This window comes from Meriones unguiculatus, chromosome 20, assembly GCF_030254825.1.
Source record: "Meriones unguiculatus strain TT.TT164.6M chromosome 20, Bangor_MerUng_6.1, whole genome shotgun sequence".
In the NCBI taxonomy this organism is placed as follows: Eukaryota; Metazoa; Chordata; class Mammalia; order Rodentia; family Muridae; genus Meriones; species Meriones unguiculatus.
The window spans coordinates 26,526,828-26,545,897 of NC_083367.1; the positions used below are offsets into that span (position 1 = coordinate 26,526,828).

The 19,070-nt window shown below is 43.0% G+C and overlaps 1 protein-coding gene across 7 annotated transcripts in view; it reads right to left on the bottom strand.

The window, feature by feature from the left end:
- Window positions 1-19,070, bottom strand: part of L3mbtl3 (L3MBTL histone methyl-lysine binding protein 3) — a 97,597-nt gene that overhangs the window by 7,018 nt on the left and 71,509 nt on the right. For all 7 annotated transcript variants that reach the window (XM_060373402.1, XM_060373401.1, XM_060373407.1 and 4 more), the window contains 2 exons: window positions 13,325-13,474; window positions 2,516-2,595 (listed from right to left, as the gene is read on the bottom strand). In XM_060373402.1, coding sequence (XP_060229385.1) covers window positions 2,516-2,595; window positions 13,325-13,474 — 230 coding nt within the window. The remainder of the gene's footprint in view (window positions 1-2,515; window positions 2,596-13,324; window positions 13,475-19,070) is intronic.

The window sequence follows — 19,070 nt, forward strand, 5'->3', positions numbered from 1 at the left end:
AAAGATGAAGCCACTGATTAAAAGCCCTAAGAAATATTCAGGAGAGCATTCACGTATGGACATAAGCCCCTGGGAACAAGGACTCTGCCAGGTAAGAAACAGGCTATCGACAAAACCCACAGTTGGCCCAGTGTGCTTAGCTGCTTGCTGCAATGCTGGCACCAAAGTAGCTGTTAAATACTTGCAGTGCCAAACCTCGGTTCTAACATAAGACAGACTACCATCAACACAGAGACAAATGTATTAGCACAGGTAATAATGAACACTTGAACAGAAGGAATCTTTTCCAACTTCCGGAAGATCTGAATGTTAAAAATAAACAAACAAATGAAACAAACGAGGAATACTAATTAATTTAAAGGCAAAAATCATGGAAAGAAGATTAGATTCAAGAGTCAGGTTCAATTTTCAAAGAGCAAAAGCCCAGACCAAATTCAGTTGGCCTAATCCCACATACGTGGAATGAGGTTGATTTGTTTCTTTTTCTGCTTGTTTTTCTTAAAGGAAGAAGGAAGTGTAAAGTTCTGGTTGGATGCATAGTAGCTATCCAGGCGCGTTATGCCCCTTCAGGATGAAGGCAAAGGTTCTCCTCGCTGTTGAAGAAGGCTTTCAGAGACCCCTTCTGTAGGAACCGTCTAAGACAAAGGGAGCTTCTCTGGCAGGGTTGGACTGAAATGCCTCCCACACGTTCCTGTCCTAAACCCTTGGTCTTACTGTGTGCTGTTCTGGGTCTCACATGGGGTCTAGCTGGCAAACACAGGCCATATGGACACATCTTGTGGTTACAGCCCAGCCTGGTTTTGGCAGTCTCCCTCCGCTCCCTACTCTGCACAGTGTACCACTCCATGCTACAGGCTCCCACGGACACAGCAAAACCCCCAGTGGCCATGAGCCCCATACCATGCCCTGGGAGCAAGCCAGTGTCCTTCTTTCCACAATGTCCTTTGGCAAGTATTTTGTACCAGACACAAAAGGCTGATCCCCTTGCTGGCCTTGGATTAACCTAAACCACGCAGGGCATCTGCTTCAGTTCTATCACACACCTACCCAAATCTGCTTCTCTCATGAGTTTTGCCCTCACATCCTCAGGATCTGCTTCTAGGGAGTTTGATCTAGGACAACAGGCTAAGTCTGCATTAAGAACTGAGAGGGAGAAAGACATCCAGCAACTGTGATCTAAGCTTTCAGTGACACAGAGACAATTACACAGCAGCAGCATCACCACAGAGATTACTCCAGCTACTAACATGTTTCTAAGCAAGTATACTAGGGCTACATCAGGTTACACAAGAGGAGATTAAGGCACAGACACACAGGTACTACAGGAGAGGTGAAGACCGAATGGAAGCCTTGTTCTTGGCTTCTGATGACCAATGACCTACAGAGAAAAGCTAAATTCTTTGTATAAGAAGTCCAAACAGCTAACATTCATAGGTTAAATATTTCTTTCTTATAAATTATAAGTAACACTGTAGATAATCAAATATTTGTGCAATGCTTATTATGGGACAGACTTTTGCTAAGCAAGAAAAACTGTTATTGCTCTTCATCTTCTCACAAGCTTATGGGCATATATTGTACCATTCTTCTGGATAAACAAGGAACAGAAGTACCCAGAGGCCTAAACACCATAGTAAAAGCCACACAGGAACAGACAGAAGGCAAAGACAATGCCTGATCAACTGTAGAATCTCTACGTAGTGCTACAGCAAATGCCATAAGCCACACTGAATATCTCGCTGTACACAGATTTCAGTGTAAACATTAATTACTGTTCTATAACAATCAGGCAATCATTACAGGCCAACAGTCACTATTTTCCATCCATTAACCTAAAAATCATCGAAACAAGAAACACAGGAGAAAGAAAGGCTACCAGGAACAGCCAACACAGTGATGCCCAGACTACCATCTTCACTAATAAACAACTACTCAGCTGTAAGTTCAAGCTATGTAATGACTGAGTAATGACCTCGCTGCTTAAACCACCGTCTTTTAAACAAAGGTAGAAGGAAAACAACTTAGTCCCAGCAAAAACTTGTTCAAGTGATGTTCTTTTCATTTGGTGCTTTTACATCAAGGAGAGATTTCAAAACACATTTGAAGCAAGTGAAGCCAGCAATACTAAAGAAAATATGTGTCAAGCACCAAAGAGAACATCTTTGCGAACCTTACATCTGACGTGTTTACCAAGGCATGAGAGAAACTATGACCAGAGGCTACAAATGAATCTGTCATTGCAGGTTCCTCACTCCTGGATCCCGAGCAACACGCTTCTCTTGTTTTTCATGAGGGGAGAAACAAACCCAGCTTATCTTCAGCAAAATGTGGTTGTTCTTTTCCAGTTGTTTGTATTTTGCGTTTATGTGTTATGGTGTGGTGAGTCAGACCCTTTGCCTGGTACGTTCTAGGCATTGCACTGCCATGGAAACATATCCCTGTGCTAATAGTGTAGTTTCTGGTTCTAGAATATTTAAGGTAATAACCAACAGTGACATGATAATGTCGTGGCTACCTTTGGCTTCAGCTGATGTCCTCACTTCATTTTCTGTTTTCTCTTCAGAAGCTTCTTTGACGTTATCACCACGCTGTTCCCTGAGAAAAACAACTGTCTTCAGTATTTTATGTAGAAGAGTTGCAAAACATTTTAGAGCTGAGTCTTAGCGATCGTTTTTCTTAAAGATTATGGCTGGTACCACTAAATATTAAAGAATAAAATTCTACCACAAAGCAACTAAAACCAATGACATACACGAACGCCCCCCTTCTTCACAATCACTTGTTGGCTCCTATTCAGATGTTTCAGTGGTGAGAACGCTATGAAGACAAACGGATAGGCAGCTAGTGACTATCCCAACCACAGCTTGGAACATACAGAAGCAACAACACTTGTACAGTTTGGTAAGATTCAAAACCCAAAACATTCCTGAAGTCTGTATTATGTAATTAATTAATTTGCTCTACATTCCTCAGCCCTGAGATTTGGGACTGAAGCTGAGCCTAGCCCACTGGCATGTATCCCAATGCTGGGAAGCTTCACCTGACATGATCAGGTCAACTCACCTGAAGTGAATTCAGCTTTTTTAATTCTGAAACAAACAGGCCTTAAATATTCTAAAATTGAAACAATTTATTAAAACTTTGTTTTGGAACTCTGACCCTGAGGGTAAGAACAAAAACTGGTTCTTTTCAAATAAGGAGGTAGGTCCACAACACATACACTTTTAAAAATGGCCTAATGTATTCCATCTTGAAGGTCATGGTAAAGGCACTCTGTAATGTTATAGGGTATGGTATCTGGCTGCACAATATAGAGCTTTATAATATTCTGACTCAGGCTGTACTTTTAAGGTTCAAGAAAAAGGTAAATACAATTAAACAGATTAGTCTAACAATTAAGAAATTCTTAGTTTTAGTTCGAAAGGCACTTATTCTCCACTTGAAATTGCAGTGTAGTATGACAACAGAGCTATCAGAGGAAGCACGCAACAAATGTTCACTGTATTTTAGAGAGATTGTTTTCAAGAGTACATGTGAAATCTCATTTGAACCTGAGCTTTTGGCTTACTTTGCACTAAAACATCTTGTAACTGCTGAAGATTAGCACCTATTTGAAAATGAGGAGGAACCAGTTATTATGCAATGCAAATATTTTCCCAAGAAATTCAGAGCAGGTGAATGAAGACTTTGAGGAATCCACCTCCTTAAAAGCATCTGAAACCGGTTTAATCTAGTACTGGGCCAGCTCAACAGCTAGAGGTTCTTACTCCACACGTGAGAACTGATAGTTGACAATGGACATTACCTGAGGTGAGGGGTTGATGGAAAACCTTCTCTATAGAAACAGATGAGTAGCCAACCCTGACTACACAGACCTGTAAACCTAGCTACTCAGGAGGCCAAGCCAAGAGATTTACATTGTCGAGTATGTTCAAAGCAACATACCCCCAACCCCCAAACAGAACAACACGTTAAAAAATCAGAAGGAGGTGAGTGCAGCTCAGCTATGGTGCGCATGGCTGCCATGTGCAAGTACCATAATCCTTGGTACTACAAAAATAAGCAAAAGCAAAATAAAACATCTACCATACAAGACCCAATGAAGTCGTACTTTCTAATTACAGTATGTCAAAGACAACTTGCTACATGCTAAATTGACTCACAAATTTCTAGACTTGTTTGTACTAAGCCAGAAATATCATTCTTTGTGTCTTCAAGTTCTATCTAAATGTTGTGACTAGTGAAAAAACAAAGGTAGCTTGTTGGTGTCTATATTAATATCATTAGAAAAAAATTACACACTGTTGTGAAATAATTTAAAATTTATATTTCTCAGAGTCAAAGAAATAATTTTTTCAAGTACCTCTTGTAAGATGCTCATGCCTTTAATCCTGGGACTCATGAAGTAGACACAGGGGGATCTCCGAGGCCAGTCTGGTCTACAGAGTGAGTTCCAGGAAGCCAGGGCTACACAGAGAAACTCTGTCTTGAAACACCAAACCAAACCAAACCAAACCAAACCAAACTAAACCAAACCAAACCAAACCAAACCAAAAAACAACAAAAAACTAGTTAAACTTAAGAAAAACTCTTTTGTATTCTATGTCCAAATAAAATGTCAATTATTAATATCTTAAAATGCAAGGAAAAACATCTCTTTCTAAAAAGATCAAAGAAAAGAAAGGGAAAATAACATTTTCGAGTCAAAAATTTCCTTTATTCCTGAATCTGCCAAAATGTACTCAAAAAAAAAGCAAACTATATATTACTTATTTTTCTTTACGGAAACATGATCAGTTTTTCAAGTGTAACTCATGACTTTTCATGAGTCAGAATCATATAAACCTTAAACTATGTACATGACAGGCCCTCCTGTGTTCTGCACGCTGTTTCCTTTGGCTGGAGTGGGAGGCGGGAGGTGTTGACTACAGCATGGGCAGTGAGGCAAAAAGATGAATACAACCATCGAGGTTAACGCAGCTTACCAGCCCATCAGACAGGAGGAAGGGGTCATCCAACACTCTTAAGACTATCCTACAAGCCGGGGCACGGTGGCACACGCCTTTAATTCCAGTGCTTCAGAGGCAGAGACAGGCCTAAGTCTTAGTTCGAGGTCATCCTGGTCTACATGGTGAGTTCCAGAACAGTCAGGGTTACACAGTGAAACCCTATCTCAAAAAAAAAAAAAAAACAAAAAAACAAACAAACCAACAAAGCCACATGTGGGCCGAGTGGCTGATAGGCTAGTTGGTCTATAGCTTGCCCTGGGGCACAGTCTGGTGTTTTATATGCTGTAAAAATATCAAGTCCACATAACAAGGGCAAGTACCCACCCAGATCTTCCTGGTACCAAGGATCTAAAATTAGAACCAAAGTTTTTAATGTGTACACTTGGGTTTCTCTGAAATAAAGTACATGTCCCTGGATGGCCAAGGGCATGCTTTATGTCATACACTTATCCTCAACTTTCCCTTGTTTAAGAAAGTGGAGAATGAACACTCTGCCTACCTGTTCCTAGTTATCTTACATTTTATCTAAAATTAATTTTTTTAAGTTTTCTTAATTGGGGACTCATTATTCCTCTCTTCTATGAGGTAAGAAATCTATCCTCATTGCCGGTACCCTGATAGCTTTCTTCCTGTATGCAGAATTCTAGAATTTCAGCTTCCTTGGCAGAAAGCTTTCTGCCCGCTCCTGTGGCACATGGTGGGCAGAGAAGACTGCCCGGCACACAGGCTATGGAAAGGACAGAGGACTCAGGCATTTGCAAGGGTGGAAGGCAGGTACAAAGGGAGAGAGAGGTGAGTGGGATTGGGAAGCAATAGAAAATAAAAAACAAACAACAAAAAAACCCTGATTTTGATTTTATTACGTGTTGTTCAACACGAAAGCTTCTTGACCCGGTTTCCTCGATCATTACTCTCACTTGTGTCAACAGTCTCATTAATGCAGGAAGCACGCTATGGCTCCGTGAGTGTCCTTGGCAGGAAGTGGAGAGCTGTAATTTCAGATCTACTACTAACTAGTTTTGCATGAACGTTGGCAGCAAGTTACTTAACCTCCCAAATTCTCAGTTTCACCATTGACAGAATAAGGACAATCAATACTAACATGACATTTTGAAGAGTAAATAAACCATATTGAGAAAGTGCCTAGCATAGGGCCAGGCACACAAGCAGGAGGCTGACACATGCCAGCTTTCTTGAGCTCTCAGTCCCTTCTAGGTTAGGCTAAACTCCTAGAGTTTAGGTGAGCTGCTTTTCTAAGCATTATGATGGACCTAGAAGTGATGGTTTCCATAGCTAGACAGCCAGAGGATTGGGTGATTGTGGTGGCACCAGGCTTTAATTGGGAGGCACAGGCAGGAGTATCTCTGTGAGTTCAAGGCCAGCCTGGCCTACATAGTGAGACCAGGGCAGCTATAGTTTAAAAACAAACAATAAAGATATAGGCTAGGAGGGCAACCTAGCATCTCCCGCACCCAGAGCAAAATGGGAAGCACAGGAAGATACCCGAAGAGGGTCCTGAGTGAGCAACTTCTTTTGGGGTGTTAGAGTTTACAAGAACTAGTTGATTATAAGATTTCTTTAGCTTAAACTGCATATAACCATGGCAAAAGCTTACTCTAGAAAACACACTCGGCTTTAATTAAGGCAGTAGAAGCTGTTTCGCTGGGGAAGCGGATTTTCCTGTGAGTCAGCTACCTCTTTCCCTGTATTTATGTGTCACATTTTCTATGTCTTACTATCTTACTGGGATTAAGCCTGTGGTAAATATTGGGGAAACACACACAGGCAGATCAAGTGCCCAGGGAAACAGGTGGCAATTGAAGGTACACAGCTCATTTCCTCCAGAGTGCTAATTTTTTACTTAAAAACAATTCCTGACCAGTTATGTTTGAGCCAGCCCCAGCCTACTGAGAATGATGTTAAAAAAAAAAAAATTAAACAATACGTTATTTTGCTTCCATTCAGGGATGTGTCGGTTTTAGTCACTTCTCTAAATCCAGCATAGGAAAAGACAGGAGGCTGTGAGATGAAGGTAGAAGCACGCCTACAGATTAAGCACCTATACAAACTATAGGTTTCACTGTTTTGAATGCCAGAAAACGACTTACTACCTCTTTGTATGACCCACTAGCACTTTTTAAAATTTTCTGGGTTAAAGTCATTCATTGATAAAATATCAAAGATCAAGAATCCTAGGTTATTAACCTGACCCCCAATACATCCTCTACAAATGTAGAAATTTGACAAGCCTCAGAACAAAGAGGGTGCCCCTGTAAAGGGATTGCAAACAGGTGGTGGCTGAAACAGTGGATTAACTTCTTATGCCAATGGAGCCACTTCAGAACAAGGAATTTCTAAAGTTGAGTTCCTTCTGAAATAGCTAAGAAATGGTTTTAATTACCCATGGCTCCATATACAAGATCTAGAAGCGGTAACCATGGCTTATTCTTTATCAGATGATTAAAGATGAAGCATTCTGACCAATAATTCTATAAAGTTGTAATTTAGCATGTAGAACACGTGTGGGCGAGCGAACACGATCAAAGAACTACAGCAAGTGTCTCAAGTGCGTGTCATCAAGACACCAAAGAAAAAGCCTCTAGAAAAATAGACCAATAATTAATTAGTTAATCTCCGTGCTAAACAAAAGTTTTCCCCAGAAAGGGAACTCCCACAGGGAGACTGAGTCTTCAGCACTCGCTTGCTGGAGAAAAGACCAGACGCCACTGCTTTTCTGTTTCAAATGGGAAAGTAGGAATTAGTGATATTCAGGATATAGGATATAAAATATGACCTGTTCAATATTGTTCTGACAACTTCACAGGCATGTAACAATAACACTCACGTCTTTCTCACACTTTCAGTGGTTGCCTTGGTGCCACAGCAGTTGGCATCAGAACTGTGAGTGTTTTAACTCAAACCGAGTTTCTCTCTGATACACAACAGCTACATACACAGTCCAGACTTGGATTCCCAAGGGCTGGGAGCCCTGATAACTTCCACAGCTCCAAATTTGTACCTGAAAGCCTACTGACAGAAGGCGAGCTCTGGAAGCTGGGAATGGCCTGCATAGACAGATGACTCTCCAGTCTACACCAGGCTCCCAGGACCAGAAAACTGAAGTTCCCCAAGACTGCTCATTAACTTTTGTAATCATTCATAAGTTCGGCTTTAATTAACTCTACTGTGGTAGACATTTGGTTGGTGTAAACGTACACACACACACAAACTCAAACAGTGCTCACACACACACAGACCCACCATAATGCTTTATGTTATCCCATTTCCCCATCTGTTTAATAGGGTATAGATGGGTTTTTGGTATGACTGGCCAAATTGAATTCATGTGAAAAATATAAATTACATTGATGGCAGTGATTCTTATACCAACCACTGTGTAATTCTCAGAACAGAAGCACTGAATAGACATTTTAAGAGCCCATAATGAACTGCGCAGATTGAATTGTTTCATTAAATTTAAGTTTGGCAGTGGGCACTTGCCTTACAAGGTAATAGAAATAATTGCCAGGCATTTTAAAGATGCTTTACTGTGCTTCTGTGATGAAATCTAAGCAGGTTTAGACAGCATGGGGTTTTAAAACACTAAGCGATTCTTTCTTTAAAAAAGATAGCATCTAATTAAGGCACATGTACAAGCAGATGCAGACAGATTTGAGAATGGGCCCATGTGAGAGGATACTTGCCATTCCCTTCCAATGGCAGCTTACAAGCAATGGTCATTCCCAAAGTCAGGCACAGAAACCATTCGTTATTGCGACATGGGAATTTTTGTCAAGTGGAAGGACTCCTGGACCGCACTTTCTATCTCCTGTGTCAAAATCCCCATTTAAAATAAGCATTTCAAATGATTCCATGCAAACTAAAGTTCCTGACCCAAGTTTTATTAAAACACATAGAGAAATACATAGATGCCCACTTTACTCAGCTGGAGATACATGGAGATGTGAATATCAGTCTCCAGGAGAAGCTGCCGTCTAACGGCCTGGGGCGAGAAGGGGGAGTGATGAACTGCACTGGCCAAAGAGGGGACTTTACCTCACAGCAGGCACTGGCCCAACAGATGCTCCTAACTTGTGATAGACAGGATGAGGGTGTCATACTCCCACTTCTACCTAGATGCCCTGGGGATTTGTTCACACCCACTTGACCAGCTTCTAAAAAGAAAACAGCTTCAAACATTTGGAACCCAACACGAGGGTACTCAGAGTCTCCTGTATAAAAGACCTCTAGGATCTGGCCCCTGAACCTGTCTGTCTGGTCACTAGAAGGCAGGTTCACCTCTGTCCTTGGTTGGCCAAATATCATTGTTGCTCTCGTAGTATCTGCATTGATGTGGCCTAGGAAGTTAGACAACAAAGTCTCACCCAAATTTGCAGGAGTGCGAGTATGTACTGGGAGACTCCGTCATTGCTTAGTAAGGACTTCTTAAATATCTGGTGTGAGAGTCTTGCAGAGCAGAAAATGTAGGACTTTTAAGTAAAGAGAGAACTGCATGACTGTCTCCTCTTAGGTCGTACAACTGGCATTTCCCCTTTGGAAAAGGATGGCTGATTTCAAGCATTAACATGGCAGGGAATGCTTGGTAGTACGGTCCATGCTGAGGGAAAGGAAGATACACACAGCACTGGCCACCACAGAGCTGATGAAGCTCAGCACACAGACTGAGAAAGTCTTTTAAAACTTAGTGTAAGGAGACATGGATTCACACAATGGCTGGATCCACAGGCTTGCGGGTCAGCCAAAGCTCCTCGGAGGGAAGGACAGTGACTTGAAAGAGCAGAGGTTCAGTTTCTCGGCAAAGGAGATGTCTGAAGCATTTTCTTGAGGGAAGAGCCTCGCAAAAGCAGTAGGAAGTTACTGGAAGTCTAAAGAAGGGGGTATATAGTTTCAGAAGAATCTTCACAACTCAGACTTCAAGGCCCCAGCCTAGAAGATTTGGTGCTGTGGGCAGGTCCCAAACCTAAAATTTTGAGGACACTACAAACACCCGACACACAGTGGTCTGGGCACTGCTGTAGAATATTAGTCACCTACACGCCCAAGTCAGGCAGGTTCCACCTAAAGAGTGCTGAGGCTGGAAAGGATGACCATGTCACCTCCACTGTTCATTTGTCCTTGCCTGTTAGATTAAGCCCTGACCTAAAAGCAATACCACCTACTCACTTGGGGACTACCTGACATCCAGGACAGGTAAATGTTCCCTTCCAAAGGTTGCTTACAAGCCATAGTCATTTCCAAAGTCCAACACAGAAACAATTTGCTCCTGTGACCTGGGAGTGTTTGTCAAACAGAAGGATGCCTGGGGGATATCTTCCATTTCTTGACTCAGTGACCCCATTTTAGGTAAGCACTGCAGGTGATTCCATACAGATCAAAGTTCCAAAGCCAAGTTGTATTAAAACACACACACACACACACACACACACACATTTACAGTCACATGGCTTGAGAATGATGTGGGACCTGGGACGGGTAAAGGGGTTGTGGGATAGCACACGGCCCATGCACATCCCAGGCCTCTTCAGCACACACAGGCTTGATGCTCACTTGCCTCATCTGGAGGACTCAGAAGGAAACTGGTGTGTAATCGCTCCACTCCCCTGCTCCTACCCAAGGCTGCCCCTAAATGTGTGGTTTACACACTCCCGAGAATATTCCCAACAGGCCTACGCCATGCCACCTGCTGAGTAAATGGTGTGACAGGCAAGCTGTCCCTGATCACCTCTTCTGCCTCGATCCTGCACCCCACCCCTACCCACATGCTTCCTTCACCTACAACAAGTATGCCATCTACAATCAGATCCACCTCATGGCTTGCCTCTGGGGTGCAAATTACCTAAAAAGTAGAGAGGGGCAGCTACATTTTAACAAATCAAAAACTGTTATACAGGAAATTTGCTAAACACGTGAGGTGAGCAGCGATCAAAGGAAGAAAAAGAGAGCAAGGACGTGTTGAAAATCATCTTATTTGAGCCATCTATTCCATGTAGCCCAGGAACATTACACAAATTGTCGAACTGTGCTCTTATTCTTAGGAAACATGGGTTGGGTGCTTCTTTTCTTTAAAAAAAAAAAAAATATTTTCCTAGGTTGAAAATTTCTAATCCCAAAATCTAAACTGTGTCCAAGGCAGAAATTTCTTGAGTGTTTCGTGGAGCATTTCAGGTTAGGAATGCTCAACTTGTAAAGCCTACGCAAATACGTTTTTTAAAAATTCCAAATTTGAAACAGTCTGATCCCAAGTGTTTCAGATAAGGGATGTTCAACCAGGTCCATGAAACAAGAATTTAAGAAGTGATCCGTGTCTCTTTCAGAAACAATTTGGTAGTTTAAAAATTACCAAGCAATAAGGCATAGGTTCTCAGCCTGTGGGTCGTGACCCCTTTGGGGGAATCAGATGACCTTTTTCATGGGGATTGCATCAGATATTTAAATTACAGTCCATAACGGTAGCAAAACGACAGTTAAAAAAATGAAAATAATTTTATTGTTGGGAGGTTGCCACAACATAGGGAGCTGCATTAAGGGTTGTAGCAGCAGGAAGATTGAGAACCACCACAAGAAGGACCTAGTACTTACGACTTACTGTCCAAAGAGCTTTTCAATGACTCTTTTCATCCTTTATCATCCTCATCTTCTTTATTAAAGAGATGAGCGAAAGATCAAAGATCATACGCATAGTATGCAGAGAAGCCAAGACATAGGCTCAAGACTTTGCTGTACTTTCTCTCTCTCTCTTCCCACGAAGGAAAGAGCTCACAGCCAAGAGGACAGCTGAGTAGAGAGGCAAGCTCATCAGCTTTTTACCCAACATCTTGATGTTCATCATTGGCCTTTGTCTTTTGAACTATAAGTAGGAAAGCACTAATCCAAAAAAGGGTTTTAAATCATTGACTATTTATACTCAGGAAAGTAACATTTGAGAAATGTCTAGAAGAAACAAGAACTATCCTTTTTTGAACCCTGGTAGAGTACCAATAAGTACTTAAAACCAAGACTTTGGCAAAAGTTGATGCAGAATGGGACAAATGAGAAGATGCAATTAAAGCAAAAGGATTTTGAATAGTCTACAGCTCTTTGCTGACTAGTTTTATGATACAAGTAAGAGTCATTTGTGGAAAGGGAGCCTCAATTGAGAAAATGCCTCCACCTTAGATTGGCCTGTGGGGCAAACCCATGTCATATCTTCTTGATTGATCAGTGATGTGGGAGGGACCAGCTCATTGTGCATAGTGCTATCCTTGGGCTGGTGGTCCTGGGAGCTATAAGATAGCCTGCTCGTAAGCCATGAGGAGCAAGCCAGTAAGCATCTCTCTTCCATGGCCTCTGCATCAGCTCCTGACTGCAGTTCCCAGCCCTGCATGAGTTCCTGACCTGACATCGCTCAGGGAGGGACTGTGGCATGGAACTATAAACCTCTTTGCCCGACTTGGCTTTGGTCTATGATGTTTTATCCCAGCAATAGAAATGCCAATTAAGACAAAGTCTGAACTGTTAAGAAGAAGGCTTCAGGGCTCTGAGAAGGCTGGAGTCCTGCCTTTACCACAAGAGTACACTCTGGCACCACTGACTCCCAAACAGCCCTAACCTGAGAAAGATCACTATGGCCGGGAGAGTTAGGCATAAGTGGCCATTTCCCTCATAATCAAACGAGATACACCGAAACTATTATAATGCACACACACACACACACACACACACAACTCAACACATTGTATTACGAGTCCTTAAGAATTTTCTTAAAAAAGTGAAAACATATCAGAAGTAGAATCTTTACTATCTCCTCTAGAAACATCTTCCAGCCCAAGTCACACTCAGTTCAGGGTTGAATAGTCTATTATTTATTTATTTATTTGACAAGAAACCTTGCTATGTTGCTCAGCTTGATCTAGAACTCAGCATTAGCCTCACCTGCAGCTTGGTGCGTGCTGTCACAGTCACCTTCAGGTAAGGATTCAAGGACCTTAGGAAGATGGAAAGATTTGTTGACCTCTTGGTCAGAACTGACGAAAGGGTGCATTTAAATATGGATCACGGAGGTGCTGTTCCACAGGAAACTAAGTGCTCTTCTGTTCTGTTTTTAGGGCAGGGTCTCACGTGGGTCGGGCTGGCCTCACACTGTGTAGGTAGTAGTGTAGTTAGCCTCCTGATCTCCTGTCCCTGCCTCACAAGTGCTAGGATTCTGGGAGCACAGCACCAACAGGGCGAAATCCAGGTGGATTTCCACCACAAGAAAGCGCTGCCACAAAACATAAAGCATGCAGAATGACAATGCAGGTATCACATTTAGTTACCTGGTTTCGAGAGATGACGAGCTTTCGTGGGTGTCCATCCTTTTACTTCTGGGAAATGACGGACTAGATGAAGACAGCTCACCACTAAGGCGGTCTGGAAAGATGCGCTCTTTATTCAAGTTGACTTCGGAATATGGACAGGTGGCACCACTGATGGATTAGAAGAAGAGCAAAGTGCACTCCCATTAGATTGTCAATTATATCAGTTAAGACTGTATGGTAGTAAGTGTTGAATTCCAAAGCTGAACCACGTATGTTATACATGTATGTGTATAAATATATGGCTAAACATACAGCAACAAGATATGTCTCTCCAGATAATTTAGGGTCATTCCCATGGTGAGCATTTGTGCACTTGATTTTGAGAAGCAGTCTGCTGCAACCTTTGATTTGAGTGTCGATCAGAGGATCCCTCCTGCCCTTTTTGTGGGTAAGCCCTGCACATATCTCTGAGAATAATCAGCCACAAGAAAAAACCACACTGGGGACATTCATAGCTATTTAGTTTCCCCTATAATATTCAATGACTTCCAATGTCCCCATGAAACACTACCACCCATGGGACTGTAGTTAACAGCTGAGAACACACAAATGCTTTGAAGCTAATTCTAACCCTGATATGAAAAGGGGCTAGCTTTTTCTATCTGTACTTAGAAGGTAAACTCTGACGTTTCATGTAGTGATAACTCCTGTTACCTGGGCAGAGGAAACTGAGGTCACTAAGTGTTAACTTGGCAATAGTTAGCAGATGCCTGGCCTGGGCCTTTGTATTTCTGTGTAGAACATCTGGGCACTAGGTTTCCGATTGGATACATTATACTGGTGTCATTGGATACATTATACTGGTGTCTTGTATGTTCTTTTGTTCAGATTCTATTATAGTAGAAATATTAACAATCACCCTTTTTAAACAATACATATATATTTTCAACTAAGAGAAGCTGAGCTACAAACCCCTGGGGAAAAAATAATCTGAAATGCTCCCTGGTAACTCTAGAAGTGATGTAAAATTTACCGCAGCTATCTAGTAGGGAAAACTGCAAACTTTAGTAAGTACATGCTGCTCATCACTGGTACCTTAGGCCAGAGTGACAACACACAATCACACACTGACATGAATTTATATCATGGCAATCCAACAACACAAAAACCAGAGCACAAGTGATAGAAGTCTTCATGGAACACATACAGTATATTAAAAACTGTGCTGTGCTTGCACACACTGTTTTAATCCTCCCAACATTCTATAAAAAGGACATTTGATATGACACACTCTAGTTTAAAATGGTTAAGTAAGCCCAGTCTTCAGTTCTCTCATTACCGGCAACAGTTTACCAATTAAGTTTTTATTTTGTTAGCTACCCTCTTTCTAGGTATTGGAAACATAATGTAAAGTGAGGAGGTGAAAATGCTGGTTCAATGACTAGTAGTCTAGGAAAAGACTGACAATCAATGCCTAATCACACAAATAAATCATGTAACTTCACACTGAAAAGAAAGTAAGAGCATGGCACAAGGGAAGACATTCGGATGCTCTGATAGGCTTCCCTAGGAGAAGAACAAACCCCTAAGGGTCAGAACAAAGTTGCCTGCATCTACTTCCCCACACCTAGGCAGAAGCAGTGCAACACAGGGGAGGGCCGGTGAGCCTAGCCTGGCTAGAAGGTGAGAAATCAGGAAGCAGGAAACACAGGAAGAGGCCATTTCACACATGGCTCAGTAGAGCATAGGCAATACTTCAAAATTTTACCTTGGGTTCAGTTTGAAGCCTCTAGGAAATCTCTAAATATGTGAAGTGATAGGCATTGACTTGGGTGTGTGAGATGAAAATGCAAGAAGGGTTAACTGACAGCATCTGCCATCCCATGATGCCTGGCAGATTAAGAGACAGTCTGTGACACACAGGAATCCAGGACGGCTTGCTGGTTTGTGTTTAAAGAACATGAGGCAGAAGAGACACCCTGTTTTCTTTCTCTTTCTTTCTGAGATAAGAATGACTTAGTGAGAGGTAAATGTGGAGCAAACCAGTAATTGTGGAAAGTTTATCATCAGACATTTAAGGAAAAATTCGGTTTGCCTGAGGTTACCCAGCAATGAAATAGCTCAGCAAAATGGCTCATTTGGTGACAGGGCGCTACTTCAGTCCGTTATGAGGAAAAAAATCTTAGCATTTGCTGTACAAAGACTGCACGGGCTCCTGCTTGGGATGCCTGAACTCCTCAAGAGTTCAGCGGTACAAATGAGCAAAGCTAATTCTGCCTAATGTGAACAGAGGCTTTGAATGTGGCGACTGGTGGCTCAGTTGGAAGGCAGACAGCCAGGCGTGGGCGGATGCAGGACCCAGAAAGTGCTGTCCCCTTAGAAACTGGCTGAACGAGGGGAGGTCGCCGGGGACAGCACTCATTCACCCCTCATCCTCGCCTGCCCACTACTGTGGGGTCCCAGCGCATTCCTCCATTTCACGGAGACTACAAACACGAAGCCTGACCTGCCTGTGCTCCATTCCGAGACAGAAAGCCCGGAGGGCAGTGGCAGCTGGCTGTTCAGTTCTTCAGCCGCCCTGTACCTGCGGAGGAAGCGAAGGCGCTGTGCTACCAAGGTAGCAGCAGCGTGGCTACCTTGCGGCACAGCACCTTCCTTACTGCTGAGCTTCAGTTCAGGGAGGGTACACACATCCACTGAAGTCCTATTCAGATGTCGGAGGCCTACCCACACTTACCATCTTCAGTGAGTCTCCCTAGAGCCATCAAAAATGACAGATCCCAAGCTCCTGAGTCTCTGCTCTAAGGGATTCCGTTCTCCGGGCCTCAGATCTCTGATGCCATTCTATACTCTCCCCATCTACCGTGTTTTACATTGAATTTACACACATCAATATTTTGGCAATTAAAAAAAACCCAAAGAAAATGTATGATAAACAGTCTGGTGCTAGACCAGCAACAATGAACTCAGTTCAGCTCCATTCACGCTTAAGTTCCTGGCCTTAACAAGCAGAGAACCACACTGTGTGTCTTGACTTTGGAAGGCTTCAGGGTTGAAGGACACATCGCCAGCTTTGAGTGATGGAAAACCATGAAGGAATTTTGGATGGCCTATGTCCCTGGAGCAACTCCAGTTACAAAGCAGACAATTGTGGTCAAGCGCTATGGAAACAGCCCTTTGGTTTTGTGGTTGACTAAATGAAAAACTTGAGGATAGTTCAAAGAAAGGCAAGTTGCTGGTCATGAGCCTTGCTGTTTACGTGCCTCTTTTTTTTTTATTTTGAAATAGGTGCTTCTTCCTCTTTCCACCGCTCAGTTGAAAGAGAAGCAATCCCGCCATCTGAGGAAATGCCCTAGTAAGTGAGAAAAACTGCTCCAACAAGGGAGCTGTGTGGCGGTCAGCCACAGACATACACCAAGCCTCTCTGCCCTCCAACCCCACAGGACGCTCATTCTTATACCTGCACAGGGTACAGCGGAATGCCAGTGGCTCCTGAGGTGGGAGGTGATGACTGAAGGGGTTGTGACAAACCTCAGCAGAGCAGCACAGTGAGGGCAAGAGGTGAAATGCTTCCGGTAGAGCCAGGGTGCCTGGCAAAGCACTTGGTTTCCTCCTTGCACAGCGAAGAGCATGCACGGTTTCTGAAGCTCGGTTTTCATTTCAAAATGAATGTGCCAACAAAAGTGAGCGTGCCTTACCCAGGTGAACGCTCTCCTTCCCTACCGCTCACCCTCACAACCTCGAAAGCAGTTCCAAGGGAGTGCTCATGTGACAGATACAAAAAAATAGAGGCTTTGGAGGAGAGCTGTAGAGTGCCAAAAAGTTCTTGGTGGAATCTGACCACAAACACTGGCTCTGTTTAATTGCTGCATAATATGGGTTAATATTAGCCAGAATTATGAATTTCCTTATTTCTAATCCGTGACATTGAAACTGATTTGAAAGCACCATCAAAGAATTGTGGCTGCCCGCCTCTGGCATTGCACACAGCTCTGTGTGTCGAAACTTTTCTCAGTGCTAGGCAGGGTTCCAAGTCCTTTACAGGAATTGGTCTTTTCATCATACCACTCCTATGAATGCCATCATCACTTCCGGTACAAATGAAGACACTGGCAGAGAGAGGTGAAATACTCCTTCAAGATCCCAGGGCTTTCCCGATGCCTTCTACAGATATAAAAGTTTTTCTTTCCCATACCTTGTCCCCAACAATCTACCCCTTGGGAAATGAATTACAGCGAACCCCTAAGTACCCATGCTTTCAGAGACTTGAGATAACTACCACATGTGTTTAAAGGAACAAGACACACAAGATTTGCATCACTGGAGAATCAATCACTCGGTGCTCTGTTTAATTTTCCTTCTGTTATGCCACTAAGTACTAAAAGAAGGTTTGTATTTAGTGTGTGTGTCTGTGTGTGCTGGGACAGGCACATGTGAGTGAGCTCAGGTGCCTGCAGCGACCAGAGGCAGGAGCTCCCCCATGTGGGTGCAGCTCCAATTTAGTAACTTTTAAAACCATGCATGAACTTTGAAAACTCATCAGAGTTCATTAACATCTATGGGAAGGGCAGATTCTCAGCGGCCTCATAATTACCTCTTCTAGTTTTTCATGCACTAAGGTTTTGAGCAACTACATTTCAGTAATGCTTGATTCATTATGGTGTGTTTGCATTTCATCATGGGTGTTCATTTTCTCTGATTCTCCTTCATTCTCTGTCCCTCTTTTTCCCCTCCAGTAATTGATCCAAAGTCATTCCAGGAAAGAGCAGTATAAATCCTGTGGGAACGTTTCCCAAATGACTTCGTTACAGTGCAAATATTAGCAAATTATTGCACACCAGCTACTTGACAATTATTTGCTTCCAGAGATGCTCAGGAGGCTGTTTTCCCAATGGCATCTTTGGTTGAGCTTGTAAGTAAAAAGGGCTGCCTTGTCTACTGCTCACTACAGTTGTACTAAAAACCCTTTTAATTATAAATATCTGTACTTAAACAATTAGGCAATACATCTGGTTTAAACATCACAGTTACTCTCACACACAATGCCGACAGACATTCAAGACAGGCTTTACCAAGTGACTGCTCTGCAGAAAGGCCTGGGAGAAAGGCATAGGCATGAGGCCATTCTGGGCTAGACTGAGCTCTGTTTCCAGCAATGTACCATTCTGGGCACTTTCTCAACCATCCAAACTTTTCCTCATCATTTGGAAGTGCTGCTCACTTTATGGACTTGCTGTCATAGACATGAGGTCCTTAGAACAGTGGCCATGACTATTATTATTGTTATTAATTATTATTACCTTCCAAAGGAGGTAAACCCACCAGACAGCACTGTGCATAGGCTCACTGGCATGTCCTTAGGTCTAAGTAGGAAAGTCTGTGGCAGCAGAGCCTGTAGTGACAACCACGTCACGCCACCTGGCCACTTGTCATAATGACCTTTCCCCTTAGGCTCCTCCAGCTGCTCCCACGTTATCATTACCTTAGGCGGAGGCAATCTAACCTCCATCGTGTAAGGAAAAAGTCAGCAAAAACAAACAGTGATATAAAATGTCATGGCTCATACCCGACAGGGCTCGATTCCCCCCGGAAATAGCCAACGCTGCCGTGAGTCCTCCTCAGTCCCGCCACCTTACATGTGGGGCCTTCCTCTGTACAGCCACCAAAGCCAGCTGACCCAGAGCAGTATTCAGCAGCGTGGGGGAGCTGGGTGGACGGATGCCGAGTGCAAGCCGTTAGCAGATGAGCATCCACGGTGACTAAC